The 19,448-nt window shown below is 36.7% G+C and overlaps 2 protein-coding genes across 8 annotated transcripts; one reads left to right on the plus strand and one right to left on the minus strand.

Moving 5' to 3' along the window:
• The first annotated feature begins 1,374 nt into the window (after positions 1-1,374).
• On the plus strand, positions 1,375-9,027 carry LOC149925629 (uncharacterized). Of its 7 annotated transcripts, none has more exons than XM_090159838.1 (17): positions 1,375-2,654; positions 2,958-2,999; positions 3,079-3,363; positions 3,435-3,524; positions 3,591-3,748; positions 3,817-3,931; positions 3,986-4,041; positions 5,618-5,722; positions 5,788-5,880; positions 5,952-6,017; positions 6,077-6,256; positions 6,347-6,763; positions 6,813-6,899; positions 6,984-7,159; positions 7,378-7,664; positions 7,752-7,797; positions 8,535-9,027. In XM_090159838.1, exons 1-17 carry the CDS (start codon positions 1,602-1,604, stop codon positions 8,738-8,740), a joined length of 3,462 nt encoding a protein of 1,153 aa, XP_090015964.1. In that variant the 5' UTR covers positions 1,375-1,601; the 3' UTR covers positions 8,741-9,027. The 7 variants fall into 7 exon arrangements, with proteins under 7 accessions (XP_090015964.1, XP_090015963.1, XP_090015960.1 ...); XM_090159837.1 differs by having other exon boundaries at positions 1,376-2,654; positions 6,362-6,763; positions 7,752-7,818; XM_090159834.1 differs by having other exon boundaries at positions 1,376-2,654; positions 7,752-7,818; positions 8,535-9,026.
• A 531-nt stretch (positions 9,028-9,558) lies between these two features.
• Positions 9,559-15,347, minus strand: LOC149925630 (uncharacterized; the record flags this gene model as incomplete). Its single annotated transcript, XM_090161796.1, has 3 exons — positions 9,559-9,970; positions 10,053-11,607; positions 15,198-15,347. Coding segments are annotated over 3 exons (1,725 nt in total), but the record flags the coding sequence as incomplete, so codon positions are not given.
• Positions 15,348-19,448: the final 4,101 nt, after the last annotated feature.

Consider the following 19,448-nt stretch of genomic DNA (forward strand, 5'->3'; position numbering starts at 1 on the left):
GAGTGTTTTTAAATTAAGATGACTCAGTACAAAATTTTCAATATATATTTTCACTCTATTTTTATCAATTTTCATTATTAGATTATCTTTGTTATTATGCTAGATTTCTAAATTAAAATTGGTTTTTCTCAAATAGGGGTTTACAGACTTGCTTGACTCTTGCTCTAAGGTAGCGAACTGTCGGTTGTCTGCTGGGTGTCACTTCTGTATTAACCGCCCGTAGAATCTTGTGTCTATTTCTTTATTATGGCTATGGTTAGGGATGCTCAAGTATTCATTTGGGGGCGCTGAGAATCCCCTGGCACCTTCCATATACAGGCCTGGATCTATCGAGACAAATTAAAAATTCATAAGAACGTTTTTTCTTAAAGAACTTATCAAAATTTAGGCAAACGATGCAAAAATTATAAAAAATTACAAGACAGTACCAGTAAAATTTACCAATAAATGCCAATAATGAGGAGGAAAAACTTTATCCTATCTAGATTTCATTGGCGAACCAAAGGGGGCATAGCGATAGTTTTCGGTCGTGAATTAAAAAGTAAAGCTATTATAGGGAGTTTACCCGTGCTTTTTCCTATTGATAAAAAATTCCCCCCCACAATGGCGGCCATGCTCAAAGCTACGGAGTGATATTTCCCTATAGTGTATTTTTCTCGATGGACCTTGATTAGTACCCATGAAAAGTGAGAGTTTGAGGTTAAAGCTAAGACCATTTGGTCTTAGGTTAAAGTAACATTGTCGTTTTATCTTATTCTGATTTTTTTAAAAAATGTAATGAGTCAGCCTAATCTAAAAACACCCCATTATTTATGTTTTGAAATTCTATCACAAATCACTTATCTCGATCAATGATGTAGATGATTGAACGTATCTGATTTTTGGGCCCTTTACTATAACACGGCCAACTTTGATTTCTCGCGCATCTCTCGCGCTACAGCGGCCATCTCATTCGTTGACGTTTCTGTGTTAACCTATGAGCAAAAGATGTGTATGACGTCAGCGCCCCTAGCGGATTATTATTTTTAGTATAGTTTTTACATTGGGGACAATATAACCACCGAGCGTGGCGCTGAACTCCTACACATTATAGTATAGTTTATAGGGGGAAAATCCTTGCTCGCGGAATTTCGACGAATGTGTTGGCCGTAGTAGCGCGAACAGCGCGTGATCAAAGTTGGCCGTGACTATAATCACAACTTGCTTGATTTTTGCCCTCAGGTAGCGTGAAGTGCGGATTTTGATAGATGGCGGTATTAAATTATTAATTCGAGTCGTATGCATATGCAACGTTAATTTTTCATGCCCAAGCAGCCCAAACAATTTTTTAGAATTTCTATTATAATTTTAGAAAATTATACATCAAACATTTGCTAACATTTACGAAACTAACTTTATCGGTTTTGCTTTTTAATTGAAATGATCAAGTAAAAATTCAATTTTTTGTGTTTATCATCCGAGGCTTAAGTTTTAATAAGCCTTTGCGTCTGGTAGGAATTTTTTACATTCATTGAATTTGATTCGTAAATCGTGAGAGCTGTGTAACAATTCTGGGTGTATCGTAAAGTTTACTTAAAGTGTAAATTATAATTTTTTCCACAATGGATCATGATGAATCTTCTAATGGTTCAAGTGATAGTTCTGTTAATTTGGATATCGGTAGTCCAGAGCCACCTGAAAATCGCGGTAAAGTGACGGATTATATCAAATCACCAGATCCAGAAACAGTTGACACAGGAACTATGGATGGACCTGAATCGCCAGATGAAACCCCCATGTCACCAGAAGAAACCCCAATGTCACCGGATGAAACCCCCATGTCACCAGATGAAACACCCATGTCCCCGGATGATGCTCCTATATCTCCTGATGAAACACCTATGTCTCCTGATGTTTCTCAATCTGGGGATGATGCATCGCGTTCATCTATGGGTGGACCTAAATCTGTGGATAGACCACAGTCTCCCGAAGATAATCCTCGATCACCCTCATTAGATAATCCTCGTTCACCTTCACCTGATAATAATATATCTTCTTCTTTTGAAAACCCTATATCTCCTTCTCCTGACAATATACAATCACTATCACCGGATAATTTACAATCTCCATCGCCTGGTGCAAATATAAGATCCCCATCTCCTGGTACCAATGTTCGATCTCCATCTCCCAATGTTAGATCACCGTCACCTGGTACTAATGTTAGGTCCCTTTCACCGGGTATTAATGTAAGATCGCCATCACCTAGTGATAATCCACGATCACCATCACCGGATAATCCTCGTTCTCCCTCACCAAATCCAAGATCACGATCATCAACCTTAGATAATTCTGCCGATGAAGCACCTAGGTCAACCCTCCAGAGAACTAATTCACCCAAGTCTAGTGACAAAACAGATGTTGCTGCCTATAAACCCTTTATGAAACTTGAAACAGCAAACACTATCAAGGACAAACCTATGGATAGCAAAACTGTGGAAACGTTAGAGGGAGAGTTAGACTTTGAGGAGGAAGTTCAGGAAAAGGAAGAAGATCCTGTGGTGGAAGACAAAGAGATTTCACTTCAAGGAAATTTAGTCAGAAAAGGGGATGATGAAAGCAAATCTCCCAAGGCTAAAGAAAGAAAATTAATAAAAATGGATGATACAAAACCCAAAGTACACATTATATTCAGGCTAATTTAATTACAAAGTCCTCAGAAGAGAGAAGAAGGGAGTGGTATTTTCAGTAGTTAGATCCAGTCAGTATTTCACAGAAGGGTTTTTGTAATCTTCCAAAAAAAGCTGAAAAAGGATACACTGAGCTGTAAGATCAGCAAAACTTAGGGCTAGTAGTTTTAGGTAAAGTTAAGGTAGGTATAATTTGCATCCCTTCTGCCTCCCATCTGAGGACTGCAGTATATGAGGTTTAAACTAAGTGTCGCTATTGAGACTATAGTTTTTTCTAATATTCCTGTGTAGTCTGAAGAAGAAGGTGAAGCTGATGATGGGGAAGTTACTGATGTAAGAATCATTTATTGGCTTTCTAATTTTAAAATTTTCCTAAATATTTAATGTATTATGATCTCTCTAAATCACTTAGGAAGATGATTTAGAAGAAGGAGAAGTTAAAGATGGTGCTTCAGCTCGTAAAGGATTTCCGAGACCCAATTGCCGTTTCTTTAACAAGGGACAGTGTACCTGGGGATCTTCGTGCCGTTTCATACATCCTGGTGTAAATGATAAAGGGAACTACAACATGTTTGCACCGTCAAAGCCCATGCCAGCTAATATGATGATGATGCCTGGGCCACCTCCACCCATGCCACCTCCAATGCCGATGATGAAAATGCCTCCTTTACCTCCTCATCCTCGAATGAGACCTTTGGTAAATGTTTTGTCATACATCTCCCAATTTTTGACTTTATAATTTTAACTGTTTACTCACTAATAATAAAGATGGGACCTGAATATAGACCATTTCCACCTCATGAAGAACCACCACCTGTGGAATCAGCGTGGGAACGAGGGCTTCGTCATGCCAAGGAGGTTAGTGCTTTTATGAGTTGTAGTATTCCGTTGTTTGAAATTAATGTAGTGATTTTTCTGAGATAGATTATGAAGAAAGCTACTCGACGCAAAGAACAAGAGTCTGATTTTGAGGATAAAAGAATGAACTTGAGTATTGAAAACTCAGATAGACTCTATCCTGAACGTGACCTTGATAAATATGGACCAAGCTATAGGAGACCGAGTGAATCTGGATATTTTAAGTAAGAACTTTTTTGAACTATTACTCTGACTTGAGACTGTAATTAATTTTTTATTTGAAACTTTTCAGAGATGAATTGGATGATCCGTATGACACTTTAGAAGAAAGAGATATCCAAGAACGTTGGAGAGGTGGCCACTACGAAAACTTTGAAGTTCGATGGAATAGACCTGATTTTGATAGAGTGAGTTAACAAGGGATGATTTTCAATTTGTCTTTATTCATTAATTATTTACAGGAATTTCATGACAAAGATCGTCAAAGACGGTACCCTAGATCTATGGAAAGAGAAAAGTAAAAATTTCTTGGGTTTTATTAGATTATATCTCGCATGACATGTGTTGTTTTAAATTTTTCGTTTCCATTTTGAAGAGAGATAATTCATATAAGTTACTCATAATTAGCCATGTGCGAGCCTTGATTTTTGGGTTTTGAGCCGAGATTAGAGTATGAAAAACACTTTTCCATTATCGAGACGACCGTTAAAATTTTATCGAGCTTTCGAGTTATTAGGCTTGGCTTAAAAAGTGGTTTAGAGTACTCGAATAACTAGGCTTAGCTTAAAAAGAGGGTTTCTAGTACTTGAATAATTAGGGTTACTCTATCACTAGGTTCTACTATTTCTTCTTTAAAAGAATATTTAGTGCCAGAGCTTTTACGTTTATTTGAAGTCGTATTTGTGAAGTCTAAAGTAATAACTGGCCATACAAGGGATTATAACAAGAAAATAGTGGACTGATGAACCGCCGTACAACTGACAATAAATAGCTAGTGCACCCTACGTTATGTAACTTATGGTTTTGTTTTCTACATTTAAATTCTGTGACCAATCAGAAACCACTAGGACTTGTACCTCACCCAATAAGAGATCTTAAGGTTGAACCAAAGGGAATTTTACTCGGCTCAAGGCTCGATCGAGTACTCTCACATGCCTACTCCTGATGTAAATTTCATGCTATTGAACTTTAGTCTAAATATCTTAAATGATTTTGTCGCTCTTCAATCATTTAAGCTTATAACATTTAGCTTTTAATTTTAACGATAGCCTCTTGATTTATGGTCTAAGAGTTGGTAATATCTCGACCATTTCGTATAATTGTTTATTTGTCTAACTTCTTCAAACTTTTCGGAACAGGTGCGGATATTTTAGTGAAAATGCGTATTTTCACGAAGAAGTTAATAGTGATTCATTATCGGGCAAAAGTTTAAGTGTGTCAATTTCGCAGTGCCCTTTCTCTTTTTGCCTCTCTCGTTAGTTGAGTTAGAGTTTTTAGTTTGTTATAAGTAAAAGTAACCAATTTGGCCTAACGGTTTAGAGAAAAAGATTTGTTAAAAAAAATTTTTTTGCGTAAGTATTATTCCCCAGTCACATAAAGCGCGACCGTGAAAAACTCTCATTAGATATGTTAAAATTGCCAGTCTCGGTCGTGTTGGATGAACAATATTATAGTGGCTTATTTAGTAGGGCTTACATAAATGTTACAAAACATAATAGTAATTCCTGACAACATATTTGGTGGTAAGTATGCTAGTTATAAAAACAGTTCGGTTAAGCATATTTCACGATCAATTTGGGACCTTATAATAGTTTTAATTTTATATTTTAAATTTTGGTTATCAGTTGTTAAATATGTGTATAATTGTTATGTTAATCTGTCTCTAGTCTGGGAATTCTTACGCCCTTTGTTGATTTTTCAATACTGTATTTTAAATGATGTTAGGGAATGCACATTGTCTATTATCAACCTCAATGTGTTTTAAATGCATTAGGGAACTTTCCATTATTTTCCAAATTAATACATTTCAGTATTAAGAGATTTATGTTACCCATTCTTAGTTTTGTAATCAATAAATTGTATATTTTGCTTAGATTTGAAAGGCGATCACCGGAAGCTGATAGGTGGCAAGATGAACGTTACCGTGAGGCTCAAGCTCCAAGAGGAAGGGCAGATGAATGGAGTGATCCTTGGAGAAGGTATTTATATTTTGGGCCTGGGTTCTGTTTTTTTTTTTTTTTTAATTTTCTCAATAAATGCTTAGATCCAAAACACCTAAAGGTAGAAGAAGCAGATCGCAAGCTAGATCAGGCCGGAGATCATATTCATCTGGCTCTTCTAGATCCTATTCTTCAAGGTTTAATAAAACTGCTGTTTTTGACTATTGCATATTGATAGATATGGACTTGAACCAGTTTTTTTTTACAGTTCTTCGAGATCATCATTTGATTCTAGGAGTTCATATTCCAAAAGCTCTCGTTTTAGTTCTGAAAGGTATAGAATATTGACGCGAAAAACCACTTTGATTGTCAATAAACTGTTATATTTTCCAGGTCTCGCTCCAGAAGTCATCCTCGAGTTCCATCTAGAGAATCTCGTCAAGGATACCGTTACAATAAATCACCCTCAGGTGGTGGTGCTCGTACTTTTGAAAGGGACCTTTACGAATCAAGGCGCAGAGCTCCACCTCAAGCCGCTGGTTCACGAGATCCACTAATGAGAAGCCCGACTTTGTAAGTAGATTTTGCTATAACATTTTTATGGGACTGGTGATGGTCGCTTATTTGCTCGTTTTGTGTCTGCTTTGTGAATAATCTTATAAGGGCTCGAAACAGCAGCCCTCCCACCAGACCTCCCATTGGCAGGGGTCCGTCTCCCGTTCACAAGATTGTGGATATATCGCCACTGAACAAATTCTCACCCAGTAGACGCTCGCCGCCTCCCCGTAAAATGGCCTCTTCTCCCATTGCAAAGAAACAACAGCCCAAGATTACTCCCATTGATTTGTCCCCTCCGATGACGAAAAGAGGACAGTATCCACCGGAAGGGAAGCAAAAGCCAAGAAAATCACCAGTAATTGACCGTAAAAAGACCAAGGTGGGACCTAAATCCCCCTCTCCTTTATCACCATCACCTGGAGGGAGACTGGGCGATGCACTTGTGCCTAAAGGAAAGGAAAACAGAAAACATCCAGCTCCGAATAATCCCAAGGGAGCTCCAAAACTTAAAGGAGACTTTAGGTAAACATTTGTTTTTATTAAGGTTGTGTGCAATTTATGGAATAAAAAGAAAACCCAACAGAGCCAGAAATTCTCGTAGCGGAAGCCATAGTGGTGGCAGTGAATCCAGTCGATCTGTGTCAAGATCTCTTAGCAGGTTCTTATATACCTTCCTCATTTCCCCCTGTCTGATGTTGTTTTCGTGTTTGTATTTTTTACTCGAATGATACCAATTTCTAAGGTCTAGCCATTCAAGTACACGATCTCGATCCAGATCCAGGTCCCTCAGTCGCAGCGTTAGCATGAGTAGTGTCTCGTCAGTATCCAGTAGTATTTCTCATTCGTCATCAGGGTCTGATGTGGGCAAACCTAAAGGCTCCAAGGGAAAATCGTCGAGCAAATCTGTAATTCCTCCAGGTAAGACATAATACTAGTGATGTGTGCTATCTTAGGTAATGATTAGGTAAAAGCCGATTTTCTCTAAGAGTGACATTTTTGCGATAGCAAATAACTAAAACTTAACAATAGTTATTAATTGATTACGATTTTCAGTATCGGTTAAAACTCATTGTGCAAACGAAGCAAATTTTCTTTTAGTTTTTTTTTAAACTTCATGAATTATGGGATTATATCAGGTTTGAGGAGGCCGCCAGCGGACAAAGCTGTGGTGAAGAAGGAAGCGCCACTCAACAGACTACCTCAAGAGGGAAAAGTGAAGGAACGGGTCACAAAGGAGGCTAAAAGGACTCATGAAAGGCATTTCACAGAATTTGACGACCATCCGAAAGGCGCTTCTGGCTATGATGACCCAAGAGGAACCCCAACTAGCCTTACAATACCCCTTATGGTCTCGAAGCAATCGAAAGATTTGATAAAGCAAAGTGGTCAAAAGGCACCAATCAAATTAAATTTACTTTCTAAGGTTGGTTTGTCTTTTAGCTTTTTCTACTATTTTTACTATTTATATGTAATTTTTAATTACATTGTTAATGTAAATATATCTTTCCAGGCACAAAAGCAAACCACATTAGACAAGTCACCAGTTAAACCTGATGGTAGGAAACATGGTGATAGGGGTATGACATTTTGCTATTTCGCTTTGCACTCTTTGAGTAAAATATGGAGATTTCTGTGGGTACTAGAAGTAAATGAACTGAAATATACATAAAGCTATATTTTTTTAGTAAAATAATTTATTTCCTTAAAGGGAATATAACCAAGAATTTCTCTTGCCCCCCTCTCAAAAGCTGTTGACGGTATCGGTGCAGAGGTTTTCCCTTAAATTGTTAGGTTCTTCAGTAAATAGCCAGTTATATTCCCTCTAACATATATTAGCTTGTGCAAAACATAGTTGCCCAACATTGATCGTTTAATTACCTCACAAAAAGTTTAAAAAATTCAGCTAAATGTCAGGAAATTTGAATATGGGTCTAAAAGCCAGGGAATTTTAAAAATAAGTATAAAATTCGAGGAAATATCAGATAATTTGAATTTAGGTTTAGTAGTCGGGGGAATTTTTTAAATAAGTATAAAATTTGGGGAAATGTCAGGTCATTTGAATATGGGTCTAATAATCAGTGATTTTTTAAAATAAGTATGGAATGCCAGGGAATTTAATTTAGTGTACAACTAGGAAACCTTTATTTAAAAATTGACAAATTTTGATTGGCTAACCATGTTTTGCAAAAAAGTTATGTGCTGAAACCATCTTTAAATTTCATTTACTTCTGGTTGGCGTAGGATATGAAAAGACTTGAGCTTTTAATTAAACTGAGATCTGTTTTGAAATTAGGTGATGAAAGTAATCGTGGAGTAAAAAATCCACCAGTCATAAGTTCTGCGGGTAGCCGGAAAAGACCAGCATCACCATCACATAAAAAGGCCTCAGCTTCAAGTATCGCCGCAGCAAAGGCTACTAATTCTAGACGAGAGGAGTTACTAAAACAGCTTAAAGCTGTTGAAGATGCCATTGCTCGTAAAAAGTCAAAACCCAATTAACTTATATAAGTGGTAAGTTTAGAAGTGTAATATTTTAAATAACTAACTCAGTAAGTTCTTGACACTTAACCCATTGTATTTAGTTATGATAGATTTTGACCTACGGTAGTATAAACCATTCTTTTGCTTTTAAAAGACCTTAATGGTGTTAAACTTTGGCACATTATAATGTTGTATCATATTCTAGTTTACCGTGTTTGGCGCTATAGCTTTAGTGCTATGGGTTTATTTGTATTTTTCTCATTGAAACAATGTTAAAATTAGGACTAACAAACTTGGAACTTATTATTATTAAAGTCTCAATTTGAGTCTTTTATTCAGACAAGAGTTGTTTATTTACATAATATTTACAATATACAATTTGATCTTTAGGCATGTTTTGGCTTGCAACTTACTGTAGAGCTGTTACTGCGCATTGCCGTAACGCCAAGTAAAAACTCAAGTTTCCCCAAAAAAAAGCGACATTTATCTCAGGGATCCATGGTATTTTGACCTTTGTGAACTTAACTTCGATTTCTGCGACTCATATTGGTCTTTCCAGCAGTTCAGACCTTAATTAACAAAGCTCATATTATTTAGGTTAAATCCATTTGACCCATTAATTTGAAATTAACCATATGACTTGTGGCAGTTACACCCAAATACATTTTTTCTCCTGTAGTTTGTACGCCGTACGCAATATCATCATGCCAGTTTAATCATGACCTGACAAAGGGATGATTGTTACAACACGTTTTACACGTACTTGCTTCATAATTTAAATGATTTCATTTAAAGTTAGTCTTAAGCTTTAGAATTTTCAAAGGCTTGGAAATTAGTGAAAAGTTTGAATGTTAGTTTTAGTTATTTGACTTATTTGCCAAATGGCAGGGTGAACTCAAATTCAATTGTAGTTTTAGGTTTATGTGTTGGAATTTGTGGTGGTCTATATCTCTCGGTATATTCAATCGGAGCAGACGTGGTGGTTGTTAGTTTAGAAGAATGAGGTTTATGAGGTTTTGCAATGCGTTTTCCTGAAATAAAATTACAGCGGTTTGGTTTTTAGTATTTTAGTTTATGAAGTTAAAAATTTGGTTTTAAAAGTCATGCAATAATAGTGTACACTTGAATTTGTGTGCTGATTTGTGCAATGAGTGCATATTATCCCTTAGAGTGTTGGCATTTACTGAAAGTTTTGCAGTGTTGGTTAAAAGGTAAAATAGTGTATTTCTTAGTCCCTATCACCTTGCTCTAAAATGTTTAAAAAAATCAGTCCATTACTTAAATACCTTAAACATGCTTGAATTTAAAAATAACGCTAAATTATATTAACCATAAACTTGTTCCTTGCGAATTTTGGCTTGCTCTTTGGCCTTTTTTGTAATTTGTTTCTTGAGTTCCTTAGCATCAAATTTAGGGGCTGGTCCTGGTCCTATAAAAGCAGGGTCACCCCCAGGTATCTCTACTGGCTGCCTAGTATTTTCTGGTTCAGGCATCTTGGTTATGACAATGCGCTGTATTTGTCGCCTTTGTTCGTAACTTTCCTGATTTTGAACTGGGGATGATATAATATGGGATATTTCTTTACCTTCTTGTGTGTTTGGGAAAGGTCCCAAAAAGATGGATTGGTCTGGGTTTTTAATGGGTGGAAGAATGGCTTGGGTTCCTTGTCCACTTTCACCGCTATGGGCCCCGTTAAGTCTTTGAGTGAGTCCACTGCGAAATCCTTGTGTGAAGCCTTTAACTAGTTTGAAAGGGCCACGTATATTTACAACCTGAGGTTGGGGTGCTGGAGATTTAGCTAAACCATTGTTTAATCCTCTGAGTCCATGGATGAAACCAGCCCTTAGTCCTTGTCGAAGGCCACCAGTGATTGTATTTCCGGTTAAGCCTATGATATGTTGAGGTTGCTGTACAAATACGTGACCCACTCCTGGTCCCCTGATGATAGGTGCACCACCACTAATCTTAAGAGATCCGACATCTCCTTGAATGGGAATTTGTTGTATTGGATACCCTTGCCCCTGAACCGGTGCTGGTGTAATGATCGGTCCTTGTACTGGTCCACCACCGATATGTAGTCCACCAATGGGGCCTTGATTTATAATGGGTCCGCGGTTGAAGATAGGCCCTTGAATGGGTGCCGTGTTTATTATGGGTCGACTTTGAACGGGTACTACGCGAAACTGTTGATTTTGATACGTTTGTATAGTGTTTGGCTGAAAGTGCAGGTTTCTAAATCCGCCAACGTGTACGGGGTTTGTTTGAAGTGGTTTAACTAACGGTTGGTGTTGTATTAAGGGGCCTCCAAACTCAACCTGGGGTCGACTGTTCAGAATATTAGCTGGTTTCGCCGCGAACAGGTGTTGCGTAAACGAAGGTGGTGGTTTGGCGATTTGTAATTGTGGGGCTGGTGCTGCGAAATATCGAACAGTTTGGGGTGGAGGCGGTGGCGCGAACTTGATAGGTTGCGGTTCAGGTGGCGCGAATCTAATAGGCTGTGCAAACCTGATCGGTCGAGGTGGCTGTGGCACAAACCTCACGATTTCACGAGGTGCCGGGAATTTGACCCTCGGGATCTGGATTTGAGGTATTGGCGCGGCACCGTAACCTTCGCCACCGGGGCCAATGACTGGTTTATACTCCGACAATACGTTGATGTGAGCCGGGTTGGAACTGGTCGTTCCTGGTTCGTTGGTGCGAATGGCCGCTCTGAATCCGTTATGGTCGGCGACGTAATCCACGATCCTGAAGAGACCATGGGGGTCTCTGTATCCGTAGCTGCCCCTCTTGTTGCCGGAGCCATCGTCCTCTTCGTGTCTAAAACTTTTGCCGTTGCGTGGATCCTTAATCTCGTAACCGAACCTGTACGGCTTGGGTTCGTAGAACTGAAATCAAGAAAAGATACGAAATGCTTGAAGTAAAGGTTGGTTTTTACGAAGACGATATCGCAGTAACAATCCTCTCCGTTAGGCATAAATGCATTTTTTTGCGTCTATATTCGCCATGACGGCCGGTTTTTCCTAATGAAAACCAACATTTAGTCCAATATCCACAACTTTCTCTTTAAAATTGCTATGTAACAAGTCAAGCGAATTTATTCACGCGTGCGAATCGAAAGGACAAAACCTAAAGTTTGTCCATTGTGTTTTTTTTTTCTAACCATAAAAGAACGAAATAGACAAATAAATCCGAGGTCAGGATATAAAACGGAAAGTATGGAAGGGGGGAATAGTCGGACAACAATGACATATCCTCTTATAATGAATTCCTTGTAGTAGCACGCACCACTAAATTGTTATTCGCCCGAGAAGTAACTAGACCGCGGAGAGTTTTCGATAATAGCGTGTATTTAATTCAAAGAGAGTGATTCGATAATGGCTTGTTTTCAACAATTTGTTCAGGGATTTAGATGAGAATTCAAGTTCAAACGAAAATACAGTTTCCTCAGCTTGTTTATTACGTTTCAAACTTTATTATTATTGCCAAAAGTATATGAATATAATCAGAAGTAGGCCTATATAAAATTTATCTTGCAAATGCTCTTTTGCTTGATAAAAAATTGCTAAATGATATAGTTATTTCCCTAACTGTTATATCGAATAATTATGGTTTATAATTAAAGATACTATGAACTAATTAAATAAATATGCTAACAGGTGTTACCACTGGTTTCTAAATATAAATATAAAATTGGTTGATCTTCCATAAGCATAAAAGTTCGTAGTCCCTTTAACGCAAATATCACTACATTTTCCAGTGGAGTAGTACACACTACGACCCCTATACTAGTGATAGCATAGAGTGGAAGGCCCTATGGAAGCGCATGAAACATTAATCCTAACGGGCCAACTTGTTTTCGAGGCGTGAATAAATATAGTCCGAAGAGCGATGGTGTTGTTTTTACATTTTTTAATGTATAAACTTCCTTTTTAATCTAGATATTTAGTGAGAGCGCATGGTGATAAATTGTTCGAAATTGGTATACAGCTCTGAAAATTAATATACACGTGCCTTGGACTATACTCTCGACTACCTAAATTTTATTTAAAAAAAAACCGACTGGAAAAACGTTTATAAGCATAAAACGCCCTTGTTGCCGAGGATGCGCGCATCTTAGTTAAATGGAGTTTTTAAAATAAAATAATCTAAGTTGCACCGCATCTCCGCAACTTTAGGAATACAAAATGGTTAATCGCGTGTAGCTCGCGTGGTAAAGGTGGTAAAGTTATGAATTTTTTTATGGTAATACGTGTCACAGTGCTACTTAAATCTGATATGGAACCACATCGAGGTATTTTTTACTTGACGTTTTTTCCCATTTTCATTTTTCTCCATAGTGAAAAATGGTAAATCGCGTGTATCTCGGGTGGTAAAGGTGGAAAAGTTATGAAATTTTTTATGGTGATACGTGTCATAGTACTACTACAACACGCGATTTACCATTTTTTATTCCCAAAGTTGCGGAGATGTGGTGCAACTTAGAACAAATCATTTTAAAAACAATTAAACTAAGATGCGCGCAGCCTCGGCAACAAGGGCGTTTTTTGCTTATAAAAGTTTTTCCAGTCAGTTTTTTTGAAAAATAAAATTTAGGTAGTCGAGAGTATAGTTCAAGGCACGTGTATATCAATTTTCAGAGCTGTATACCAATTTCGAACAATTCGGGTATATTTTGTAACCATGCGCTCTCACTAATTGTACATTACCTTTAGCCGCGGCTAAAGCTACCATAAGTTATTAATCACGAATTACAAGTAACAAGTAGCCAATACGATAAATATTCTGTGATCTAGGGGGACGGGGTGACCCCGCCATTAGTGACGACAGAGAGGTTAAGCAGAACGCTCTAGGCGTCTGAACGACAACGTTGGGAGTATCTACATGTTTATGAAATTAATTTCTTTAAAATCAGTTGGGCCTAAACGTGCTTTCACTTTGACAGCACACATTCTCGAAATATTTGCTAAACCCAAGTACATGACGAAAATAAAAAAGTGTTTGACCAATACTAAAACGCGACTTATGTAAGGCTGTGAGCATTGTCTAATGACAAACATTTGAATTAGCTTTACATTAAATGCATCTCCGTAGTCCTCCCTGGGGCCTTATTCTATCTCTTTCGTTATCGTTAAAAATGGGTCGTTTTTTTTTTTTTAAATAGAGCTAATACCCAAGGCACCACCTTCGACCACATAAGCAATGTTGCTTGTGCGTGATCAAGTAACAGGTGGCCGGGTTACAATGCGTAGGAGGGTGGTGGCGAGCCCTTCATGCCACGCGAGCCAACAGCTCACTACACTAACTATTACCGTTAACCTAAGCAAGTTTTTATGGGAAGGGGAAACCGAAGATCTCGGGGAAAACCCCTTTAACCAGTGGGGAGAGAACTTACAAACTCTACGCGGAAGGAGTGGTTCCGGATTTTCACCCAGTGCCACTAGCTGGGTTCGAACCCGGCTCCTCTTGCTGCGAGGCGAAAGTGCTAACCACTCCGCCACCCCACTCGTTAAATTTTACGAAAAACGTTAAAATTATCGAAAACTGAATTTTAGCAATTCTATCTCTTAACGGTAACGAAAATCCGTTAGGTTTATTCGTTAAAGATAACGAGAGCTATTTTGGCTCTTAAACGGTTACGGCTGTGCTCCCATTGGACGAAAGTATTTGGTGGTTTTTTAAAGGTTGAAGTTCACTAGGTTTATTTAAATTTTACATCATTTTTGTGTGAAAATATAGAATATAATGGCGGTACGTACGTGGTGTCTTTAGGATGGAGTTTTTAAGGCAATTATTTAAAAATGAAATTAACAATGAAATTGGAAATAGAGATTTAAGGAGACAAAGAGTTATAAGAGATGCTAAGAATGCATGGGACTTAAGTGAATATACGTTCAAAAAGCTGTTTTAGAACTTTGCCAAACTTTGGACAATCGTCTTTCTGGCTCTCAGAGTACTGCTGTTCCAGTTGATAGCAAAGTATGCGAATTAACCCTTTCGGCGCCTTTAGTCACAGAATAATTTTCCGCCCCTGGGCATTGTCTATTCAATTTTTATTTAAAGAATTGGTTGTTTCCCGCTATAATTATCGTGGCGCTGAACTCATACAGTGTTTTTATATTGGCTTCAATGCAAAAAATATTATAAAAATAATATTCCGCTAGGGGCGCTCAAACCATACAGATATCTTTTGCTCATAGGTAACATAGAAACTTCAACGAATGGGTTGTTTCCCGCTATAATGATCGTGGCGCTGAACTTATATACAGTGTTTTTATATTGGCTTCAATGCAAAAAATATTATAAAAATAATATTCAGCTAGGGGCGTTCAAACCATACAGATATCTTTTGCTCATAGGTAACATAGAAACTTCAACGAAACCCGCGGAGTAGGACCACATGACTCTTGACGTTGTCGTTCAAACTTCTAGAGCGCTCTGCTTAACTTCTCTATTACTAGTATTCGCGGCTTCTTACTTGTTGAACTGGTCGTCCGGCACCTTTAGCCCCTCCGTATCCGTAGGCCACGGGTGCTACGACTCCAGCCGCTGTTTGAAGCTTTTGAACTTTCCTCGGCACATTGAACACTCGGTCTTCGATTTGATCCGGTCTACTCTCCTCTTCTCTGACTTGCTCGATTTCATCATTGTCCGCATCCTTCTTCTTATCGGCCAGCGACGAACTGGTCAGTAGTACTAGAAGAAGTACCTTGCATTGACAGAGCAAAAGCCAAAATTAAATTTGATATTTAAATGACAGCCTAGCCATGCTTGAAGAAATGCCATGATTAAAACTGTCTCGCTTAGCGACCTTTTTCGGAGCCGGCGTCTATATTTAGAATCGTTGAGCTTATCAGGGTAATTTTATTTTGCATACGTTCGTTAAGTAAAGTTTTAAAAATAAGGAAATATTGTTCTATTTTATACGAAAAAGGTATACTTTATATTTCAAGGAAAAAATGCTTCCTATATGCTAACTTCATAAAGTATACTTCTTTATGAAATGGAAAGATTACAGTTTCTAAATTTAAATTTCATGGATGGCCTTATGCAAATTGCATTTTAAATTTTTATTGGATTAATATCTGCATTCCATTATTTAGAAATTTTGGAACCGAAGTTTAAATATAATGATTGTTATTAATCTCCTCGTTTTAAAAGGCATTCTTTCTGTTTTAAATAATATTCTAATTTTACAAAAAAAACATTTAATTGTCAGCTAAAGGGCCAGAGAATGGTTTAAATTTTGTAGCAAGGGCTACAGAATCTAGCGGTTTTGTAAGCGGGAAGGTCTTAGTCACGTGACGGAAGGGGCGGAGCTACTTTCATTTTTCAAAAGATTCTATAGCCCTTTAAGTTTATAACTCTATTTCGTAGAAAGTATTTTTAAGAGTCATATTTCATATGGCGTTTTTCTCTTGAAGTTTTCAAGTTAGTCACAACAAACGCACCGTAGCCGCTCCTAGTTTAAAGTTATGTTTAGAATGTGTGACCCTTTTGAAGGGTTTTTCTGTTTTTCCTTTAAATAGTTTACGACAATAGATGTTATCATAGTAATTAATTACTAAAGTTAAAAATTAATGCTTTAAAAAGGAATGATAAATTTAATTTAATTTTAAATCTTCGGTAACCACGTTATTCTGGAAACCTATTCCGTGCAACTGAAGCTTAATTTCGTTAAATTAACGCGAAACTTATGGAAAATTTTACCGTGAATTCTACTAAGAAAATACTACGTCGAAAGCATTCTAAACTCCACTCTAATTATATTTGATTTAAATCAGATTTATTATTAAACTTTAATTGATTTAGTCGGTTTAATCCTTTGATACATTGATCGTATTGTTAACGTAATTTTTTTTTATATTTTCATTACTCAATTGAAGTATACCATCTAATAAAACAGCCCAAGTAAACACACGCCTTAATTAACAATAATTTAAGCAAAATCACGCAAAATCCATAAATATAAATCCAAATTTCAGACAATCCCCTCAATTTATATACTTAGCATCGTTAGCAAAGCGGTAATCCTGAAAAGCGTCGCGATGAGCTCACAACGGCGTGTTAGTATCCAAATATGTACAGATCACACTTAGAGGAGCACACTTAAGTTAGCGTCCGAGTATAAAACGTCGAAGCGCAATACCTTTGAACAAATCTTGATTTTCATAACCGCTCTTAATAACAATTTTCGAATAACTTTCTTAACCAACTACTAATCAAGCACTCTGCCATTTCTGGTCCAGTGCAGTTACTTTTATATGTCGCGCGATTTTCCTCGTAAAACGTCACTCTTTTCACCCAATGAAGAGGCTTTGATCGCCGAAAAAGATAACTTTAGAATCTCGTATTTAAACGTTACATAAAATTCGCCTTTTCCCTCCCCAATTCCGGCCATGATTTAATGACAAACCGTCATTGTGGAAGATATTGTATAACGCTATCTTCTCCCCCTCAATTCCGCCTAAAGAAGTTTCCAAGCTTTATTTTTAGTCATTTCTTACCCTTAGGTTAGGGATAAAGACGTAAATTATTATTGTTTGGGAGATTTGTATGTATTTTCTATAAAGGGAAGTGAACACCTAAATTACCGGTCTCGAAGCTACTTTCATTCCACTTTATAATAAATAAAAAGTGGTTTACTGCTTGAAATGAAACTGTAGCGAAATTCCTCGGGCGGTGTGTTCCGACAGAAGAAGATTTGGATAAGCTCTTCCGTCTTCGACACTCGCCTATATCCGTATGTGACAGTTTCTCTAGTTTCCCTATTAGATAATAGACGAATTATAGTTCATTTTTTACGTTTTTAAAATGGCCAGAAATCGGGTTAATTTTAAGGAATAATCGGATGTTACCGCCAATTTTTTTTATTTACAGGGTGTCTTTATTTGATCGGCCTAGGCATTTTTCTCAAAAACTATACTTTCTAGAAATGATAAATTTGCAGTATGTACTCTCTCGGGGGAGATCGTTGTTATTAGTAAATTTCAGAAAAATCGTGTAATTTTTCACGGTTTTAGAATTTGTAGTTATTGAACGCTACGTGTTAGACGAAAAGTCTCAATAAGCAAGTTGTAGAGCATACTTAAAAAAACTTTAATGGAATTGGTATGGTCAAAATCGGACATTTCGTCACTGCAATAATTGGTCATGAAAAACAAACAAAATTGAAACTTTTCGTCTACCACGTAGCGTTCCAAAACTAACACTTCTAAAACCGTTAAAAATTTCACGATATTTCTGAAATTTACAAATAACAACGATCTCCCCCGAGAGAGTACATACTGCAAATTTCACATTTCTACAAAGTATAGTTTTTGAGAAAAATGCCTGGGCCGATCAAATAAGGACACCCTGTATATATAATCTCGAATAATCTTTAAAAAAGATTTTCGATTCGGCTAAAATGAAGTTAATTTTGGCGCTCGTAAATCGCTCTATTTTGAAACTCCACTTTTCCGTTTTTATCCGCTTACGTCACTAGCATTTGAGTAATGCGGGTGTTATCTCGATTTACTGCATTACCTCAGAGTGGTGTTTTTTGCGCCTCTTCTCGTTAGCTACTGTTATTTTGAGGATATGAACAATCTCGTTTATTTTTCAAATTTTTTTATGATGGTTTGAAACTAGTTTGGTGCCTCAATTAAGGAGTTAATGAATGCATTATTAAGTAATTATACGGGTTTCTTCTAAATGGCTTTTAAATTGTGCTTGGTTGCCATGTTGTAATCGCAATGTTAATTGTCACGTTTAGTTACAAATTTAACGTTTTAAATATATCTATAAGAATGTATTTATAAGAATCACTATAATAATGTTGAGACGATACTGAAATTTCGCATCGGAAGACGTCAGTTGCGTGAAGGGATTGATCAGTTCAGTGCTCAGCAAGGTTGTTCAAAATGATTTTTGGGTTTTTAAAAAATGCAAAATTCAAAATACTTTCTCTATAACGTAAAATGTAAAATGCAAAATACTTTTTCAATAACTCAAAATGCAAAATACAAAATGCATTTTGAAAATTGGTTATTCTAAATGCCAAATGTAAAATGGTTTTTGCAGTTCAAAATAAAAATACAAAATGCATTTTGAAAATGGTTTTTCAAAATGCAAAATGTTTTTACAAATACATTCTGTTTACTTTTACCACATGTTGGTTTTGGGGTTTAAGGTCTTTGGCCAACGCCATAAGTTGTTTTAATAAAAAATACGATGTTGGTTTAACCAGTTTGGAAAATTTAGGGTAAATTTGAGTAAAAAGGGAAATTTTAAGACCATGTGAGGGAAATTTCATTTTGGCGACTTGGCATCACTGCGATTGAGAACAACGCTAATAATCGACTCAACATAAACACAACAAAAAATTGGTTTTACAAAACGTTAAAATTTTATTAAAACTCGATTGCAGTTTCGGATTAATTTATATTATTATTATTATTATTATTATTTATGTTTTATAATACTTTGCGCTAAAAAAGTAATTAATGATTTAAGTACATTTACTTTATTCACTTATTGTGTAATGTGAAGGTTATGAGAAAATTGTTTTTGGCTTCAATATTGGTTTTCGAGAAACAACCTAGTTTTATTTTTTGATCAATTAAAAATTACGTCAATAGTCTTACAATTTCCAGTCGATTAAAATAATATACATCCAGGGTGTCCTGTATGTGAGCAGTCCATTGTAATATATATTGAATTTCTTCACTAATTATTGCATGGCGGT

Source organism: Leiobunum rupestre, chromosome 10 (assembly GCF_980474605.1).
Source record: "Leiobunum rupestre chromosome 10, qqLeiRupe1.1.hap1, whole genome shotgun sequence".
Classification (NCBI taxonomy): domain Eukaryota; kingdom Metazoa; phylum Arthropoda; class Arachnida; order Opiliones; family Sclerosomatidae; genus Leiobunum; species Leiobunum rupestre.